Source organism: Pseudorca crassidens, chromosome 1, assembly GCF_039906515.1.
Source record: "Pseudorca crassidens isolate mPseCra1 chromosome 1, mPseCra1.hap1, whole genome shotgun sequence".
Classification (NCBI taxonomy): Eukaryota; Metazoa; Chordata; class Mammalia; order Artiodactyla; family Delphinidae; genus Pseudorca; species Pseudorca crassidens.
Genome location: NC_090296.1, coordinates 29,427,970 through 29,447,911, shown reverse-complemented (window position 1 = coordinate 29,447,911; position 19,942 = coordinate 29,427,970). Strand labels below are relative to the sequence as shown.

General features: G+C 44.3%; 1 protein-coding gene and 1 long non-coding RNA gene across 7 annotated transcripts in view; one reads left to right on the top strand and one right to left on the bottom strand.

Annotated features, from left to right (window-relative positions):
* Positions 1-19,942, bottom strand: part of LOC137221461 (uncharacterized) — a 63,290-nt gene that overhangs the window by 39,839 nt on the left and 3,509 nt on the right. The window lies entirely within an intron of this gene.
* On the top strand, positions 5,169-12,992 carry LOC137221405 (acyl-coenzyme A thioesterase 6-like). 5 transcript variants are annotated; one of them, XM_067731075.1, is made up of 4 exons: positions 5,184-5,976; positions 7,947-8,149; positions 9,978-10,545; positions 11,930-12,992. In XM_067731075.1, exons 1-4 carry the CDS (start codon positions 5,391-5,393, stop codon positions 12,007-12,009), a joined length of 1,437 nt encoding a protein of 478 aa, XP_067587176.1. In that variant the 5' UTR covers positions 5,184-5,390; the 3' UTR covers positions 12,010-12,992. The 5 variants fall into 5 exon arrangements, with proteins under 5 accessions (XP_067587158.1, XP_067587176.1, XP_067587142.1 ...); XM_067731049.1 differs by lacking the exon at positions 11,930-12,992 and adding an exon at positions 7,193-7,293 and having other exon boundaries at positions 5,697-6,014; positions 9,978-10,634; XM_067731057.1 differs by lacking the exon at positions 11,930-12,992 and having other exon boundaries at positions 5,169-5,976; positions 10,430-10,634.

Sequence of the window (19,942 nt, the reverse complement as noted above, 5' to 3'; positions counted from 1 at the left end):
CTGCCCTCCCCACACAGCAGCCGAGCCACAATTGGCCTGGGAGGCACCCTGCCCTGAGCCCCACCCAACCCGCACAGAGACGGAGCTGCAACCCTCTCTGCAGAGTAGCTGAGCCAAAACTGGACCAGGCAGAACCCCGAGCCCTGCTCACCCCAGGCAGCAGACAAGTCACAACTGGGCCAGCAAGTGTCCACCTTCCCCTGACAGCAGCTGAGCTGTCATCAGCCTGGACAGGCACCCCAAGTTCCATCCACCGCACGCTGCAGCTCAGCCGCAATTGAATTGGGCAAGTGACTTGAACCCTGCTCTCCCCGCACAGTGGCTGAGACACAGTTGGCTAGGTGAGAGCTCCCAGCCCCGCCCTATGCAACGCTGTCACAGCCATCAGACTCAAGCAGCCCACACAGGTGATGCCCATAGACTGCCTGGCTCTGGTGGTCAGGGGAGGCTGTGCTTCTGGACCACACAGAACAGCTCCTACCCAGGACCACTCTTTCGAGAGTGAGGGCGCTAGCCATTTCGCCTAATTACATGTAACACTGAGAGGCAAAATGAGGAGACAGGAATTTGTTCCAAACCAAAGACCAAGGCAAATACCCAGAAAAAGACCTTTATGAAGTTGAGATTAAAAACACTGACCTGATAGTTTAAAATAATGGCCATAGGCAGAGGCACAACACCCCTTTATTTTCAGGTGCAAACATCACCAGCCATCAGAACTGGCACTGAGAACAGGAGCGAGGCCGAGTCGCGGCAGCTCCACCGCGAGGGCAGCACCGTGTATGTCCGTGCAGCACGTTTCCACGGGGCACGGCCCGGTCCCGGGCTCGCACTCCCGCCGTGGGTCGCCAGCCCACCCCACTCCAGTGAGCCCCAGCCTGGCCAGCGGCAGTTAAGAATCTGCCTGCCAATGCAGGGGACACAGGTTCAATCCTTGGTCTGGGAAGATTCCACATGCTGCAGAGCAACTAAGCCCATGTGCCATGACTACTGAGCCTGTGCTCTAGAGCCCGTGTGCCACAACTACTGAGCCCACGGGCCACAATACTGAATACAGGTGCTGCAACTACTGAAGCCCGGGTACCTAGAGCCCATGCTCCACAACAAGAGAAGCCACTGCAATGAGAAGCCTGCGCACTGCAATGAAGAGTAGCCCCAGCTCGCTGCAACTAGAGAGAGCCCACGCACAGCAATTAAGACCCAATGCAGTCAAAAATTAAATAAATAAATGAAAATAAATAAAAGCAAAAATAATGGTCATAAAGATGCTCACCAATCTCAGGAGAATAGATGAACACAGGAGAACTTTAACAAAGAGAGAGAGAAAATATAAAAAGTACTAAAGGTTATAACTGAAAAATACACGAGAGGTTCAACAGCCGAATGGATGAAACAGGAGCACGAATCAATGAGATGGAAGACAAAGCAATGGAAAACACTCAGAGCAGAAAAATGAGAAAAAGAATTAAAAGAAGCAGGGATACCATAAGGCATCTCTGGGACAACATCAAGCAGAAAAACATTTGCATTATAGGGGTCCCAGATGGAGAGGAGAGAGAGAAAGGGCCAGAAAAAGTATTTGAAGAAATAATGGCTGAAAACTTCCTCATCTGGGAAGGAAAGAGACATCCAGGTCCAGGAAGCCTAGAGAATTCCAAGTAAGATGTCCCCAAAGAGAATCACACCAAAATATATTATAAATAAATGGTAACAGTTAAAGAGAGAGAATCTTAAAAGCAGCAAGAGAAAAGCAACCTATTATGTACAAAGGAAACACCATAGGTCTATGAACAGACTTTTCAGCAGAAACTTTATAGGCCAGAAGAGAGTAGCATGATATACTCAAAGGGCTGAAAGGAAAAAACTGCCAACTGAAAATTCTCTACCCAGCAAGGTTATCGTTCAGAATTGAAGGACACATTAAGAGTATTCCAGGTAAGCAAAAGTAGAGGAGTTCATCACCACTAAACTGGCCTTTCAGCAAATGTAGCAAATGTTAAAGGAACTCCCCTAAGCTAAAAAGAAGAGGCACTAACGAATAAAAAGAAAACATATATAAGTAAAAATCTCACTGGAATATGTAAATAAATAATAAAGGTAGTAGATCAATCACTTATAAAGGGCAAAAGACAAAAGTATTAAAATTAATGAAAATACCATGGTTAAGGGATACATTAAAAGATGTAAAATGTGTCATCAAAGATATAAAGCACAGGGGGGAGTAAAAATATAAAGCTTTGGAATGTGTTCAAAATTAAGTTACTATCAACTTACATAAAGACTGTTATATACATAAGGTGTTGTATGTGAACTTCATGGTAACCACAAAGAGAAAACTTATAGTAAATATATAAAGGAAAATGAGAAAGGAATCTAAACATAACACTAAGAAAACAGTCAAACCACAAGGGAAGAAAGAGAGAAAAGGAACAGAGAGGAACTACAAAAAGAATGAGAAGACAGTTAACAAAATGGCAAAAAGTGTATAACTACCAATAATTACTTTAAATGTAATGTATATTTGCCAATCAAAAGATATAAGGTGGCTGAATAAAAAACAAAACGCTTCTATATGCTGCCTACAAGTGACTCACTTCAAACACAAAGACACTTACAGATTGATAGTGAAGTGATGTAAAAAGATGCAATGGAAAGGAAAAGAAAGCTGGGGTGGCAATAATTATATCACACAAAAGAGACTTTAAAACAAAGACTGTAACAAAACAAAGAACAGTATATGATAATAAAAGTGTCAATCCAGAAAGAGGACATAACATCTGTAAACATTTATGTACCCATAATAGGAGCACGTTATATATTGGGTTAGCCAAAAAGTTTGTTCGCTTTTTCCCATAAGATGACTCTAGTAGTGCTTAGTCGTCTTTAACTTCATTCGAAACAATTCTGTTAGATTGTATTATGACAGCTGACATATCAGCGTGCATTAAAAAATAACTTACCAAAACTGGTGAATTTTTGTGTAGTCATTTTAATATTGAAGATGGAAGAAAAACAACATTTTTAGCATATTATGCTTTATTATTTCAAGAAAGGTAAAAACGCAACTGAAACACACAAAAAAGATTTGTGCAGCGTATGGAGAAGGTGCTATGGCTGACTGAACATGTCAAAAATGGTTTGTCAAGTTTTGTGCTGGAGATTTCTTGCTGGATGATGCTCCACGGTCGGGTAGACCAGTTGAAGTTGATAGCGATCACGTGGAGGCATTAATTGAGAACAATTGACGTTATATTACGAGGGAGATAGCCAACATACTCAAAATACCCAAATCAAGCGCTGAAAATCATTTGCTCCAGCTTGGTTATGTGAATCGCTTTGATGTTTGGGGTCCACATAAATTAAGCGAAAAAACCCTTCTTGACCGTATTTCCACATGCAATTCTCTATTTAAACGTAACAAAAACATTCCGTTTTTAAAACAAATTGTGACGGGTGATGAAAAGTGGATACTGTATGAGAATGTGGAATGGAAGAGATGGTGGGGCAAGTGAAATGAACCACCACCAACCACACCAAAAGCCGGTCTTCATCCAAAGAAGGTGATGTTGTGTATACGGTGCGATTGGAAGAGAGTCCTCTATTATGAGCTCCTTCTGGAAAACCAAACAATTAATTCCAACAAGTACTGCTCTCAATTAGACGAAATGAAAGCAGCACTTGATGAAAAGTGTCCGGAATTAGTCAACAGAATCCGCATAATCCTCCATCAGGATAACGCAAGATCACATGTTTCTTTGATGACCAGGCAAAAACTGTTACAACCTGGCTGGGAAGTTCTGTTTGTTTGTTTTTTGCGGTACGCGAGCCTCTCACTGCTGCGGCCTCTCCCATTTCGGAGCACAAGCTCCGGACGCTCAGGCTCAGCGGCCACGGCTCACGACTCACGACTCACGACTCACGACTCACGACTCACGGGCCCAGCCGCTCCGCGGCACGTAGGATCCTCCCGGACCGGGGCACGAACCCGCGTCCCCTACATCAGCAGGCAGACTCCCAACCACTGCGCCACCAGGGAAGCCCTGGCTGGGAAGTTCTGATTCATCCGCTGTATTCACCAGACATTGCACCTTCGGAATTCCATTTATTTCAGTCTTTACAAAATTCTTTTAATGGAAAAAATTTCAATTCCCTGGAAAACTGTAAAAGGCACCTGCAACAGTTCTTTGCTCAAAAGGATAAAAAGTTTTGGGAAGATGGAATCATGAAGTTGCCTGAAAAATGGCAGAAGGTAGTGGAAAAAAAGGGTGAATATGTTGTTCAAAAAGGTTTTGGTGAAAATAAAAAATGTGTCTTTTATTTTTACTTAAAAACCGAAGGCACGGGATTTTGGATACAGGATCAGACATAATGCAAATTCCTGGAAACTTCAATCAAATGGGAAAGACTATGTGTTCAAGGATACGGAAGAGCAAGGATCTGACTGAGGTGAGCAGGTTTTACTACCCCTACAAGTTGGACACAGAGGACCAAAGGAATCCTCTAGGGTGGTTTTATCACTCCCTGGTATTTTAACTTTTTATTTGGCAATAATTTTAGAGTTACAAAAATGTTGCAAAAATAGCCCAGCTATACTCTTCATCTTGATTTCCCTTAATGTTAACTTCTTACATAACCATAGTACAAAATTTCAAAATCAGGAAGTTAACATTGATACACTATTAACAATGAGATGATTATTGAAATTAAGGTATTGCAATCTTGGAGAAGGAACATACTCAAATGGATAGATACTGGCTGCTAAAAACAGAAACGTGGAGCTCTCTTGTCCTACTAAATGGTAATAGGAAATAGTACCAGGCCCAGGATCATCAGTGAAACCACACCTAGGATACTGGAATAACTGGGAGTCTGTTCCCACCTCCTGCCTCTTTCCCCTTTAACTCTCACTTGGGGTTATCAGAAAAGCAGATGGATCTGGGTGTTGACTGAGAATTACAGAAAATAATGAATTTTGTGTTAACTATGGCTGACATTGTTTCTCTATAGGAAGAGCTTTCTAAATCACCCCTGACTAAAATCCTGTTATTGATTTTACAAGCATTGTTTTCAATCCCAATACGTTTTAAATATCAACAGCAATTTGCTCTCACTCGGCAGCCAGCGATTTACCTTTACAGTCTTGCCTTCTGAGAGGCAAAACTAGGAAAATTCTTCCCAACATAAAGTTCCTGTGTGTCTGCTTTCGCTCTTGCTTTTAAAGGTCGGCCACTAATCGGCAGGACTTCGCGGCCCTCCAAAGAGTTATAGCAGGCTGCTCGGCCCCATGAGGCCTTAGGCTGCAGGTAGGCAGCCTGTCGCTAGAGGGACTCTAGTTTCTAACCTTCTTCACAGCCCTCTGAAGTTGACCTGAGACCTGAAAAAGGCGCAAAATGGTGGTCTCATTTCCGGCTCTCCTGCGACCCTTCCGACTCTGTCGATGGGACCCGACACCCTGGGCGCGGTTGGCAGGGCCTACAAAGCTCAGGACCGGTGACCCAAACTCTTGGGCCCCTGCCAGGATGGCGGTGACAGTGACGCTGGAGCCCGCGGGCCGCTGCCGCTGGGACGAGCCGGTGCGCATCGCCGTGCGCGGCCTGGCCCCGGGACAGCCGGTCACGCTGCGCGCGTCCCTGCGCGACGAGAAGGACGCGCTCTTCCGAGCCCACGCGCGCTACTGCGCCGACGCCCACGGCCAGCTGGACCTCGAGCGCGCGCCCGCGCTGGGCGGCAGCTTCACGGGCCTCGAGCCCATGGGGCTCCTCTGGGCTTTAGAGCCCGAGAAGCCCTTGCTGCGGCTGGTGAAGCGGGACGTGCAGACGCCCTTCGCCGTGGAGCTGGAGGTGCTCGATGGCCACGACCCGGAGGCCGGAGGGCTCCTGGGCCGGGCGGTGCACGAGCGCAACTTCCTGGCGCCGGGGGTGCGGCGCGAGCCCGTGCGCGTGGGCCGGGTGCGCGCCACGCTCTTCCTGCCGCCAGGTGAGCAGCCCACTTCCCAGGCTGTTGTGGAAAGCCAGGTAGAGTCCTGAGACCCTGGGCGGCCCCTTGCCTGTCTAGGGAACCCCGTGGTTGTGGAACTTCCCTAAATTCGTCCCCAAGCTCCAAAGTCTATCATGAATTCTGGGTGGAAGTTTCTCCTCTAAATTTCAGGACACTTCCTGGAGGTACTGCCATTCCCTCAGCTATATGCTAAAAGTTCATTCAGAGTACTCAAAAAGTGTATTTATGCTGCTATGTGCCAGCCATGCAGCTGTGTCTCAGATACTAATATTAGGCAGTGACTTCTGCTGTTGTGCAGGAGTGATTGGGGCCTTCTTTCACATCAAACTTCAAAGGAAACTAAAACCCAGAGATAGAGGCAGTGCCCCATAATACTAAAAAACAAACAAAAATACTCCCTGAAGGTCCTCTCCCCCATAATAAACAGTCTGTCAGTGTTTCTCAACCTGGAATGATTCTCTTCCACTCCAGGGGCAATTGGTAATATCTGGAGACATTTTTGATTGTCACAATTGGAGAGGGTGCTGTTGGCATCTAGTGGGTAGGTGCTAAACATCTACAATCCATGGGACAGCCCCACAACAAAGAAATATCTTACTCAAAATGTCTATAGTGCTAAGGTTGAGAAACCCTAGTCTAAGTAAAAACAAGGTGCTTGGTAGGTAAAAGTGGCCTGTAAACAAGACAACTGACCCACCCCTTCCAACCAAATTCCTGACTGAAACCCCTGCTATATATAGAAATGCTGGAGTTGCCACTGCTCACAGAATTCCTAAACTGAATTCTGTGATTATTCTCCAAAACAGGAGGCCCTGCTTTATTCTTACAGCTCTTCAGCAATTCACAGCCTTAACTAGCACTGCCCACTCAACTGTGAACTCCTGGGTCTGGAATTGGCACTTATACATCTCCATATCTCTGTATGCCTAGAGGCTTACACAGGGATATAATAAGAGCTCAATAAATCATACTGACTGATTCAATAAGAATCTCCTAAAGACTTTAATTTTTTAAAAAATATTTCAAAAAAAAAAAAATCTTTCACTGCCCAGCTGCGATATTTGAATCAAGTCAGTTGTTAACTATTTTAGTATCTACTCTGTGGCCCATTTAAAATTTATTGTTTTCTGACTCAAAGGATTTTGTAAATAATGCAGAAAAGTTCAATTATTTAACAAATATGTGTTAAATCAAGGACTGTGCTACATACAGTAGCTAGCAAATTCAGACATGGGCCTCACTGTACCTACCGCCTAATAGAGGATACCGGCAACTATACTTGGATCTGTAAGTGTGGTAAGTGCTATGATAGGGGAGGTACAGGCCCAGGGTGCTGGTGGGAACATATCAAAGGCTATGTAATTCAACTCAGCCTTGGAGGGCATCTGGGAAGTCTTCCAGGAAGGGAGCTCTAAACTTAGATTTGAAGACTGATGAGTCAACCAGTTCAGAAATGGTGGAGAGGGGAGGAGAATAGTGTACACCATTTTCAGGGCCAAAGAGAGCACAACACATTTAGGAATGGCGTTCTTTAAGGCTGGAGCAGAGGGTGTAAAGGAGGTGGGGAGTATATTCTAATAATCCCCTGTATATGTAGAGCGCTTTACAGCTGTCAAAGCATTCTCAGTTTTTGGGGGGTTTTTTTTGAGGAAAATTTGGTGGAAAATGTACATTTCATCTTATGTTATTTCTAATTTGGTTTATATTATCGTTGTTGTTTTTTGCAAATATATGAAAAATTACGGAGAAAATAAGGCATTTCCCCCCCTCCCTTCTCCCCAAAGTTTATTAAAAAAAAAAAAGACAAAGTAAAAAGAGTCCTTTTCCACCAAACTCCCACCCACAACCTTCCTTGCTTTAAAAACTTCTCTTTGCTGACTGCCAAAATCTGAAACCCAAGAATGTCTTTTGAGTGTCTAAAACTCCCTATGATTTGTGGTGCTCTCCAGGCACAGGACCATTCCCTGGAATCCTCGATCTTTTTGGAAGTGGTGGTGGCCTTTGTGAATACAGGGCCAGCCTCCTGGCTGGACATGGTTTTGCTGTGCTCGCTCTGGCTTATTTCAGATTTGAAGACCTCCCTAAATATTTGAATAACGTGTGCCTGGAGTACTTTGAAGAAGCTGTGGACTTCATGCTGCAACATCCAAAGGTGGGTTCTGGTGCTCACCTGAATGCAGAGGAGAGGGGGTAGAGCAGACACAGGGCTGGATCCAAAAGCTCTACCAGGACACCCAGGGCTGGAAATATGCCATGAGACACAAAGGCTCCTTCAGAAGTTGTTAGGATTATTATTTTCATTTCTGCCCATCTCTCTCCAATCCCTTAAGACTCAACTGTTTAGTTCCCTTTAGTTCTTGACCAGAATTCAAAGAGCTAGACTAAAAAGTTACTAACCTTAAGTTCTGGTTCTGTATCTACCACCAAGTGGCATTATAATCCTGAATAAGGCAGTTTCCCTTTCTGGAATTCAGTTTTTCTCATTTGTAAGAGTAAGGTAGGGACTTCCCCAGTAGTCCAGTGGTTAAGACTCCGCGCTTCTGCTGCAGAGGATGGGGGTTTGATCCCTGGTTGGGGAACTAAGATCCCGCATGCTGTGCAGCACGGCCCCCCCCCAAAAAAAAAAGATTAATGTAAATGTATAGAGAAAAAAGTGACTGTAAAGAGATTTTTGAGACAATTGGTGACATTTGAATAGGGGTGTGTATTCGATGATATTAAGGAACCATTAATTTTGTTAAGTGTGTTAATGGTATTGTGGTTTTGTAGAGAAAGTTCTTATATGAGACTGGAAAAATTAATTAAAACATTTTGGTATGATTATCAATGGAATACATAGTCTTTGCTACTATCTAGACTTAAAGAAACCCAAACATTCTAATGTTAAGGAGTAAGATGTACTGCAAGGTCTAACTCTGTTAGAATTCAGGGACTGGTCTCAATAGAGCTGCTAAAACCTAGATGATCATGAACTGTGATGACTGGTTTATTTATGGGATAAAAGGCCCCAGGAACAAGAAGGGACCAATATATACTATCAGTTTTGCCCTTAGACCTAGGCAAGAGGGGCTTCTGCTCTGGACCTTTTGTTTTAGATGACCACTTTCTGGCCTTGCTTTGGCTGCATCCCTGACCACAGGGTGCGGAGTTTGAGGGGCCAAGGGAATGTGTCTACCTGGAACCCATGTGCCCCTCACACCATGCCCTTTGGATCTGGAACCCCACAACTATCTTCCAACCAGCTCTGATCCTGCTTCCAAGCCCTATGCCTCTTCTCTGGGTCCATTAATGTGAACACACCTAGGCCTTAAACATATAGGCTAGGGTGTCCAAACGCATGTGTGAGAGGGCCCTTATGGTACATGATGGAGCCAGGCAGGGATGGGAAGAGAAAGAGAGTTGGCCAAGGACCAGGGACTAGGGCCAGGGGCTGGCACTCCCCCCATGCCATGTTCTAGTACAGAACTCCAGGAAGTTCTAAGATATGAAATTTGAACCTGACCTTATAAGTTGTTATGGAGGTATATTTATCAAGGTAGCAGAAAAGAATATATTTTATTTAATTTTCAAATATTTATAACTTTTAAGTATTTAGGTATAGGGTATATGGGCCTCTGTGTGTACTCTTGACCTAGTCACCATAAATGTTAGTGGAGGGCCTGTGTACCAGGAAATTAATTGATTTGTTTGGGACTTCCATGTTAGTCCAGTGGTAAAGATTCTGTGCTCCCAATGGAGGGGACACGGGTTCAATCCCTGGTCAGGGAACTAAGATCCTGCATGCCGTGCCAGCGCAGCCAAAAAAAAAAAATTGATTTGCTTATTAGAAGATACGTTTGAACTTTGTGGATTGTTGCATAAGAAAGGAAAGCAAATGACATTTGAGAAAGCTGCCTAGACAATGTAAAATCACAGTTTAAGTTCTCCCTTTATGAATTCTAGACTTGTTCTCTCTCTCTTTCTTTCTCTCTTTTCATCAGGTGAAAGGCCCTAGTGTTGGGCTTCTTGGCTTCTCCAAAGGAGGTGACCTGTGTCTCTCAATGGCCTCTTTCTTGAAGGGCATCACAGCTACTGCAGTTATTAATGCCTGTGTGGCCAACACAATAGCTCCTCTGCATTACAAGGATATGATTATTCCTAATCTCAGCAGTGACCCAGGAAAATATAAAATCACTGAGTCAGGCCTTTTGAATTTGGAGGATATTTGGAATGACCCACTGGAGAAACCCAACCACCGAAGTCTTATTCCATTGGAAAAGGCCCAGGGACCCTTCCTGTTTATCGTTGGCATGGATGATCATAACTGGAAGAGTGAATTCTATGCTCAGATAGCCTCTGAACGGTTACAGGCCCATGGGAAAGACAGACCCCAGATAATCTACTACCCAGGAACTGGCCATTGTATTGATCCGCCTTATTTTCCTCTTTGTAGAGCCTCTGTGCATGCAGTTTTGGACCAACCAGTATTCTATGGAGGTGAGCCAAAGGCTCACTCAAGGGCACAGGTAGATGCCTGGCAGCAAATCCAAACTTTCTTCCATAAACACCTCGATGGTAAAACATCTGTCAAGCCCAGCAAATTGTAACATTGTAATCATAGACCATATACTGTTAATAAAAATCCTAGTCATACAACATGTATTAGGTTTTCCAGAGAACCTAGGAACCTTTTTGTAACAAAGCAACCATCTCAGCTTCATTGTCAGGTCCTACTGGATTCTGAGCCTTAGCAACACTACTCTCTTCACTGCTGGGTCCATCCCTTTCTCCCCTGAACTTTTCCCAGTGTATAGGCTTAACTCTGATCTTATCTGTAGGACCAATCTTAACCTTAAGCAGGAAAAATGTAAGAAGTGCCTGCCCAAGTCTCAACTGCTGGCCTAGATTTGGCCTTCTGTTCTGGTTCTGAGGACTGAGCTTTTGTACTGCTAAGAGTCCCATATACTCTTTGGGTCCTAACTGACCATGTCTGAACCTTGGGAACCTGCGCACTTGAGCCCCTTAAGGAATGGACTCTGCTTCGTTCTTGTTTCTGAACCCCACTTTGAAGATTGGGGGCATTGACATACTTAGTATCCTAAGCTTTGCTTTTATTTTATGAATGAGGCCCTAGACTTCGATTTCTTCCTTACTGATAAAGTATCCTTTACAAAATTTACAGCCTTCATAAAATAAAATCAAAGCTTAGAAATCAGTTTCTCCCAAAGGCTGTCTTACTAAGAAACATTAAATGATGTAAAGGGTAGTACCCTCAAGGTTGCCTCTACAGTAGATATAAGTCCCAGGCTCCATCGCTTACTGTGTGACCTTGGGTAAGTTATTAACCTCTCTAAGCCTCGATTTCCTCATCTATAAAGTGGGGATAATTATAGTGATAAGAATAGAAACTACTTCATTGGGCTGTTGTGATTAAATTAGGTCATCCAAGTAAAGCACGTAACATATTTAAACTCTCAAATATTAGCTCTTATCATTTCAGATGAGGAAATTGAGACCCAGGAGGGTTAAGAAATATATCTGGTTGATGAGAGAGCTGGGCCAGTCCAACTCCAAAGTCCATGGCCTTCATTAACCATTTGGCTCTACAGCCTTCCAACCTGAGGAGATAAGCTCAAATAGTGCAGAGCTGACTGGTGAGGATTACTTAGCTGGAAAGTCAAGGATAAGTTAGGGTCCCATAATGGAGGCTCCATAAGCCAAATTGGAGAGTTCAGATTTATGTATTTATTTTGGAAACCACCATTTTATTGAGCTCTCCTCACCGCAGAGACCTATTCCAGCAATATTTTTGCCACAGGCATCACAGACACAGGGGTGTGACCAGCGCGCCCCCCACTGCCCACTATTTGACCCACCCATGAGAGGGAGATGGAGAGTTTAGGCTTAAAATAAGAAATAAGGAACCATTTTTTAACATACTGATTTTTGTTTTTCAATGACAGTAATTTTTCCTTGATGCTTAGTGGCTCAAAGAAGTTGAAGCCTAAAAGAAACTTAGTTGGAGACACTTAAAAACAACAACAGCAACAAAAAACAAATCAAGGGCTTCCCTGGTGGCGCAGTGGTTGAGAATTTGCCTGCCAATGCAGGGGACACGGGTTCGAGCCCTGGTCTGGGAAGATCCCACATGCTGCGGAGCAACTAGGCCCGTGAGCCACAACTACTGAGCCTGCGTGTCTGGAGCTTGTGCTCCGCAACAGAGGCCGCGACAGTGAGATGCCCGCGCACCGCGATGAAGAGTGGCCCCCGCTCGCCACAACTAAAGAAAGCCCACGCACAGAAATAAAGACCCAACACAGCCAAAAAAAAAAAAAAAGTTGGATCATATATTCAAAAACAAAAAATCAGAAAATATAACCAAATTCAGCCCATTGTTCTGCTTTTGTTTGTACGCCTAATGCCCTTGAATGTACTTCCATCAGGATGAGAAAGGCCAATGAACCATTTTGAAAGCAAATATTGATACATGTTTTTGTCAACCACTGATCCTTTAAGAAATATTTGTATAAACCTGTTACAATTTTCAGCAAACTGAAAACCACAAACACTTCTTAATTCTTTCAGAGTATCATGGTTAAGCTATTGTGTACATTCATTTTAAATGGTCTTTGCACACTGGAAAGATAAAAGCTTGTGGGAAGCATTCTGTTTTTTCAGGTGGTACATGCAGAGATGCACAACATCCAATATTTATGGCCACTATAATGATGGATGTGGGTGGCAGAAGTCAAAATTATTTGAGTTAGGGACTTCCCTGGTGGCGAAATGGTTAAGAATCCGCCTGCCAGTGCAGGAGACACAGGTTCAAGCCCTGGTCCGGGAAGATCCCACATGCCACGGAGCAACTAAGCCCGTGAGCCACAACTACTGAGCCCACATGCTGCAACTACTGAAGCCCGCGTGCCTAGAGCCTGTGCTCCACAACAAGAGAAGCCACTGCTCTGAGAAGCCCACACACCGCAACGAAGAGTAGCCCCGCTCGCCGCAACTAGAGAAAGTGCTCGTGAACAACGAAGACCCAACGCAGCCATAAATAAATAAATTTTTTTTTTAAATTACTTGAGTTGTTTTCTAAAACTGGGAGTCAGCCATGTATTCTCCAAAGACAGAGAGACTTTAAACAAGTACTTTTCAAAAAGACAGGGTTGTTGGTCCAGTAACCATGTGCTTTCAGTGGCAAATATTTTCCATCCATAAATCAGAATACATGATAATTACAATCTTATTTATGGGGTAAGAGGGATAAGATATATATCTGAAAATGAGATTGTTCCAAAGGGAATTCAGGATTACATATCCACACATCTTACTTGACATAGCAGTTTAATAGAATGGTTTTACCTGGGTTAATTAACCTCATTTTACATGTACATTTTAAGATAGAATTCTGTACTGGAAAACAAATTTTAAATTACATATATAAGTACATTCTTCATTGTAAAAGATTCAAGTAATACAGATAAAATTTAAAAACTTCTTAACTCATTACTCAATCGCAGTCTTCTCCCAGAGGTATCTACTGTTACCAACTTGAAGTGTAGCCTTCCAGAACCATTTTGTATACATGGACAGTTTTATTTTGTGAGTTCTATGCCTTTTTCTTTTAAAAAACAAACAAACCATAAATGTCATATAATGTAAGTTTTTTTCCCTTCATGTAAAAATATACATTTTTAATAATTATGTCAGGCCACAGGACAATATAGATTATTTCCACAGTGTATATACATCTGTACTCTGCCTCATCTGAAACGTTTAAGCTTTAATCTCGACAGTCTTTTTTTCTTTTGTAACAGTCTTTATTAATCCAGGCAAAAATAACCTCAAGCAAGAAAAGGGATTTGGCGGGAGCCTAGTACATGGAGCCTCCAACTAAGTTTAGGGAACAGTGTCTCCTGATGGCCAGAGAGGGATTTTAGAGAAGGCGACCGGAAGCATTTTGTCAGAAATCATTAATTTCTCATTCTCGACACGTCGAAGGGTAGGCTATGTATAAGCTCCTGCCTCTTCCGGACGGTCCCACTTCGGGATCTCCAAAAGCACAACCGACCCCGGGCCCTCCTAAGTCGCCCCTTTTTGCAGCTCTTTACTGAGTGACGCCCCAGGAACCAGTCCAGGTCCTCTTGAGACCCGGCCTGCATTTTTCCCGCCGGGCCACGCCCCTCCGGGCCCAGCCCCTCCTGCTGCACTCCGGCCGGCCCCGCCCCTGCTCCCGGCCCCGCCCCGCCTACTGAGCCCAGTTCCCCTTGCGCCAAAGCCACGTCTGTGTGCCTGCGCTCAAAGCCGCACCGCGAAGATTCCCGCACCCAGTGACTGGCGGCTCAGGCCGTGCTCCGAACTCCCGGGACTCCCGTCCAGCTTCGGAAGTCTGTCTCCACATCATCTCTTTCCTCCCAAAAGGCCGCGACCCTGGCCGTCAAGCGCAAGAGTGGACTAACCAATAAGCTCCTGGGTATTAAAGTGGAAGGCTTAGGCCCCAGGGAGCGGGGCCCTTTGGGGTTCAGTGATCCAGGCCGCCTCTTCCTCTCACCTGCCAACAATGAGGCGGACGGCAGTGGGGCGGGAAGTGTTGGACCCGGCCAGGGACCGATCTCCGAGCTCTGGGCGGCGACTTCAGGGGCGTGGAGCCCATGGTGCTCCTGGGGAGCCTAACGCCGGCCGGCTCGGAGGATGCCTCCTCTGCAGGATGCCGAGGGGAGTGATGAAAACCCCCTCAAAGTGGAGGTGACCGTCCACCACGCGCCGTGTCGGCTGGCGGTGCAGCTGAGCCCGGCGCCCGCCTCCGCCCAGGTGCAGCACGGTTCTCTCGCGCCGAGCTCGGCAGCGAGCTGGCCGCCTGCGCGGCTTCCTGCTGCCCCCTGGTGCGTGAGGCCTTTAATGCAGAGAGCCTTACAGTGGATTTAGGGACTGGACTTAAACTGGCTTGCTTTGCTAGTTAATTTGTCGTCTGAGAATAACGCGAGTGTCCTTTTTTTTAAACACATGATATCGTTTATTCTGGAAGCATTTCCCCCTAAAAAGACAGTATTTTAAAGAAAATTAGCTTTTCATAGGCACTTGTATTTCAATAATCTGGTGAAGTTTTGCATGGTTTTCCATCACATGAGAGTTATTTCTCTGAAGTGCCAATTACGTTATTCAATAAGATACTATTTTTCTAAATTTTATTTAATTTATTTTTTTATACAGCAAGTTCTTATTAGTTATCCATTTTATACATATTACTATATATATGTCAGCCCCACTCTCCCAATTCATCACACCACCCCCCCACGCCCACCCCATGCTTCTTTCCCCCTTTGGTGTCATATGTTTGTTCTCTACATCTGTGTCTCAGTTTCTGCCCTGCAAACCGGTTCATCTATACCATTTTTCTAGGTTCCACATATATGCGTTAATATACGATATTTGTTTTTCTCTTTCTGACTTACTTCACTCTGTATGACAGTCTATAGATTCATCCACGTCTCTACAAATGACCCAATTTCGTTCCTTTTTATGGCTGAGTAATATTCCATTGTATATATATACCACATCTTCTTTAGCCATTTGTCTGTCGATGGGCATTTAGGTTGCTTCCATGATCTGGCTATTGTAAATAGTGCTGCAATGAACATTGGGGTGCATGTGTCTTTTTGAATTATGGTTTTCTCTGGCTATATGCCCAGTAGTGGTATTGCCGGGTCATAAGGTAATTCTACTTTTAGTTTTTTAAGGAACCTCCATACTGTTCTCCATAGTGGCTCTATCAATTTACATTCACACCAACAGTGCAAGAGGGTTCCCTTTTCTGTAGGCAATGGTTCTGAATAGATATTTCCCCAGAGAAGATATACAAATGGCCAATAAGCATATGAAAAGATGAACAATATCATTAGGCTTCAGGAAAATGCAAATGTAGCCACAGTGAGATACCACTTTATACTCACTAGAATGGCTACAATAAAAAAAAAGAAGAAAAAGTGCTGGTGAGGGGGTGATGAAATTGGAACCCTCATACACTGCTGGTGGGATTGTAAAATGGCATAGCCACTTTGGAAGCCTTGCTTTGCCTCAAAAATTAAACACAGAATTGCAGTATGACCCAGCAATCCCGTTCCTAGTTATATATCCACAACAAATGAGAACTGCAAAACACACAAAAACTTAAATACAGGACTGTTCACAGATACAGTATTCCTAGTAGCCAAGAAGTGGATACAACTCAAATGTCCATCAGTCGATGAATGGATAATGAAATTTGGCATATCAATTTAATGGACTATTTAGCAATAAAGAGGGAAGGAGGTACTGATACATGCTATGACATGGATGAAACTTGACAGCATTACATGGAAAAGAAGCTAGTCACAAAAGACCACATATTTATGACTTCCTTTATTAGAACTACCCAGAATAAACAAATCTACAGAGACAGAAAGTAGATTAGTGATTACCCAGGACTGGAAATAAAGACGGTTGTGGGGAAATGGAGATGACTACTAATGGGTACTGGGATTCTTTGGGGGATGATGAAAATGTTCTGGAATTAAGTAGTGGTGATGGTTGTACAACCTCGTGAATATACTAAAAACACTGAACTGTACACTTGAAGTAAATGAGTTTTATGGAATATAAATCATACCACATAAAGATGTTATTTTTTTAAGTAGAATGCACTCATAAGATTTGCATACAGCTAAATAAAAATTAACTTTGACCAAGTGAAAATAATGTTTTCATTTACGTAAGACTCAAAAGTTGGCAAAACAAAAAAACATTGTTTAAAGATACAAATGTGAGTCGGAGCAGTCCAAGACGCCATAGGAAAACTCTGAAATCACTTCCTCCCATGGACATACCAAATTTACAGCTACAGTTGGAATACTTTTCCTCTGAAAAGGACCTGAGAACATGCACCTCCAAAACAGAAGACAAAGTTACATCAAAAATCGTAGAAGAGGCACAGACGTGGCCTTACCTGGGACCTCACCCTAGATGCTGTGACCCCACAATAAAGAGGGATCCTATAAATACAGAATTCTCCCTCAAGGTGTGAATGGATTGTGCCCCACATCAGGCACCCCGACCCTGGGGGCCAGCACTGGAAAGACGACCCCCACACCTGAAAAAAATCTGATTTTGAAACTCAGTTGGTACTAAGACCAGGAGAATCATAGAACCATAGGGAACAGAGATCCCACTCTTAGAGGACTCTCAAACCCACGGGGCCTGAGATCCAGCACAAAAGCAACAGATTGAAAAGCCCCTAGACCATAAGTGAGGTAGACCCATTTACTAACTTTAAAGTGGCTGACGGCAAGACAAGAACCTGTAGCGTCTTTATCTGGGGACGGAAGCACTAGTGGACACCATTTTTGCAAGCTCAATCTAAGTTGCTGGTGACAAGCCTACAGGAGCCATTTTTGGTGCCCTTCCTCTAGCCTGCTAGCACGGGAGGGCATGCTCTGCCCACCTTGCACTACAACCAGGCTGGGCGAGCATCCCACCCTGTGCAGAACCCCAGGTGCAACGCAACCTGGCAATCGTCCTGCCCTCCCCACACAGCAGCCGAGCCACAATTGGCCTGGGAGGCACCCTGCCCTGAGCCCCACCCAACCCGCACAGAGACGGAGCTGCAACCCTCTCTGCAGAGTAGCTGAGCCAAAACTGGACCAGGCAGAACCCCGAGCCCTGCTCACCCCAGGCAGCAGACAAGTCACAACTGGGCCAGCAAGTGTCCACCTTCCCCTGACAGCAGCTGAGCTGTCATCAGCCTGGACAGGCACCCCAAGTTCCATCCACCGCACGCTGCAGCTCAGCCGCAATTGAATTGGGCAAGTGACTTGAACCCTGCTCTCCCCGCACAGTGGCTGAGCCACAGTTGGCTAGGTGAGAGCTCCCAGCCCCGCCCTATGCAACGCTGTCACAGCCATCAGACTCAAGCAGCCCACACAGGTGATGCCCATAGACTGCCTGGCTCTGGTGGTCAGGGGAGACTGTGCTTCTGGACCACACAGAACAGCTCCTACCCAGGACCACTCTTTCGAGAGTGAGGGTGCTAGCCATTTCGCCTAATTACATGTAACACTGAGAGGCAAAATGAGGAGACAGGAATTTGTTGCAAACCAAAGACCAAGGCAAATACCCAGAAAAAGACCTTTATGAAGTTGAGATTAAAAACACTGACCTGATAGTTTAAAATAATGGCCATAGGCAGAGGCACAACACCCCTTTATTTTCAGGTGCAAACATCACCAGCCATCAGAACTGGCACTGAGAACAGGAGCGAGGCCGAGTCGCGGCAGCTCCACCGCGAGGGCAGCACCGTGTATGTCCGTGCAGCACGTTTCCACGGGGCACGGCCCGGTCCCGGGCTCGCACTCCCGCCGTGGGTCGCCAGCCCACCCCACTCCAGTGAGCCCCAGCCTGGCCAGCGGCAGTTAAGAATCTGCCTGCCAATGCAGGGGACACAGGTTCAATCCTTGGTCTGGGAAGATTCCACATGCTGCAGAGCAACTAAGCCCATGTGCCATGACTACTGAGCCTGTGCTCTAGAGCCCGTGTGCCACAACTACTGAGCCCACGGGCCACAATACTGAATACAGGTGCTGCAACTACTGAAGCCCGGGTACCTAGAGCCCATGCTCCACAACAAGAGAAGCCACTGCAATGAGAAGCCTGCGCACTGCAATGAAGAGTAGCCCCAGCTCGCTGCAACTAGAGAGAGCCCACGCACAGCAATTAAGACCCAATGCAGTCAAAAATTAAATAAATAAATGAAAATAAATAAAAGCAAAAATAATGGTCATAAAGATGCTCACCAATCTCAGGAGAATAGATAAACACAGGAGAACTTTAACAAAGAGAGAAAATATAAAAAGTACTAAAGCTTATAACTGAAAAATACATGAGAGGTTCAACAGCAGAATGGATGAAATAGGAGCACGAATCAATGAGATGGAAGACAAAGCAATGGAAAACACTCAGAGCAGAAAAATGAGAAAAAGAATTAAAAGCAGCAGGGATACCATAAGGCATCTCTGGGACAACATCAAGCAGAAAAACATTTGCATTATAGGGGTCCCAGATGGAGAGGAGAGAGAGAAAGGGCCAGAAAAAGTATTTGAAGAAATAATGGCTGAAAACTTCCTCATCTGGGAAGGAAAGAGACATCCAGGTCCAGGAAGCCTAGAGAATTCCAAGTAAGATGTCCCCAAAGAGAATCACACCAAGATACATTATCATTAAAATGGTAACAGTTAAAGAGAGAGAATCTTAAAAGCAGCAAGAGAAAAGCAACCTATTATGTACAAAGGAAACACCATAGGTCTATGAACAGACTTTTCAGCAGAAACTTTATAGGCCAGAAGAGAGTAGCATGATATACTCAAAGGGCTGAAAGGAAAAAACTGCCAACTGAAAATTCTCTACCCAGCAAGGTTATCATTCAGAATTGAAGGACACATTAAGAGTATTCCAGGTAAGCAAAAGTAGAGGAGTTCATCACCACTAAACTGGCCTTTCAGCAAATGCAGCAAATGTTAAAGGAACTCCCCTAAGCTAAAAAGAAGAGGCACTAACGAATAAAAAGAAAACATATATAAGTAAAAATCTCACTGGAATATGTAAATAAATAATAAAGGTAGTAGATCAATCACTTATAAAGGGCAAAAGACAAAAGTATTAAAATTAATGAAAATACCATGGTTAAGGGATACATTAAAAGATGTAAAATGTGTCATCAAAAAAATAAAGCACAGGGGGGAGTAAAAATATAAAGCTTTGGAATGTGTTCAAAATTAAGTTACTATCAACTTACATAAAGACTGTTATATACATAAGGTGTTGTATGTGAACTTCATGGTAACCACAAAGAGAAAACTTATAGTAAATATATAAAGGAAAATGAGAAAGGAATCTAAACATAACACTAAGAAAACAGTCAAACCACAAGGGAAGAAAG

Coding starts and splice junctions, on each gene's coding strand:
- LOC137221405 (XM_067731075.1), top strand. CDS start 5,391: ATGGTGGTCTCATTTCCGGCTCTCCTGCGACCCTTCCGACTCTGTCGA. Junction 8,150..9,977: donor TCATGCTGCAACATCCAAAG/GTGGGTTCTGGT, acceptor TCTTTTCATCAG/GTGAAAGGCCCTAGTGTTGG. Junction 10,546..11,929: donor AACTTTCTTCCATAAACACC/TCGATGGTAAAA, acceptor GATTTTTGTTTT/TCAATGACAGTAATTTTTCC.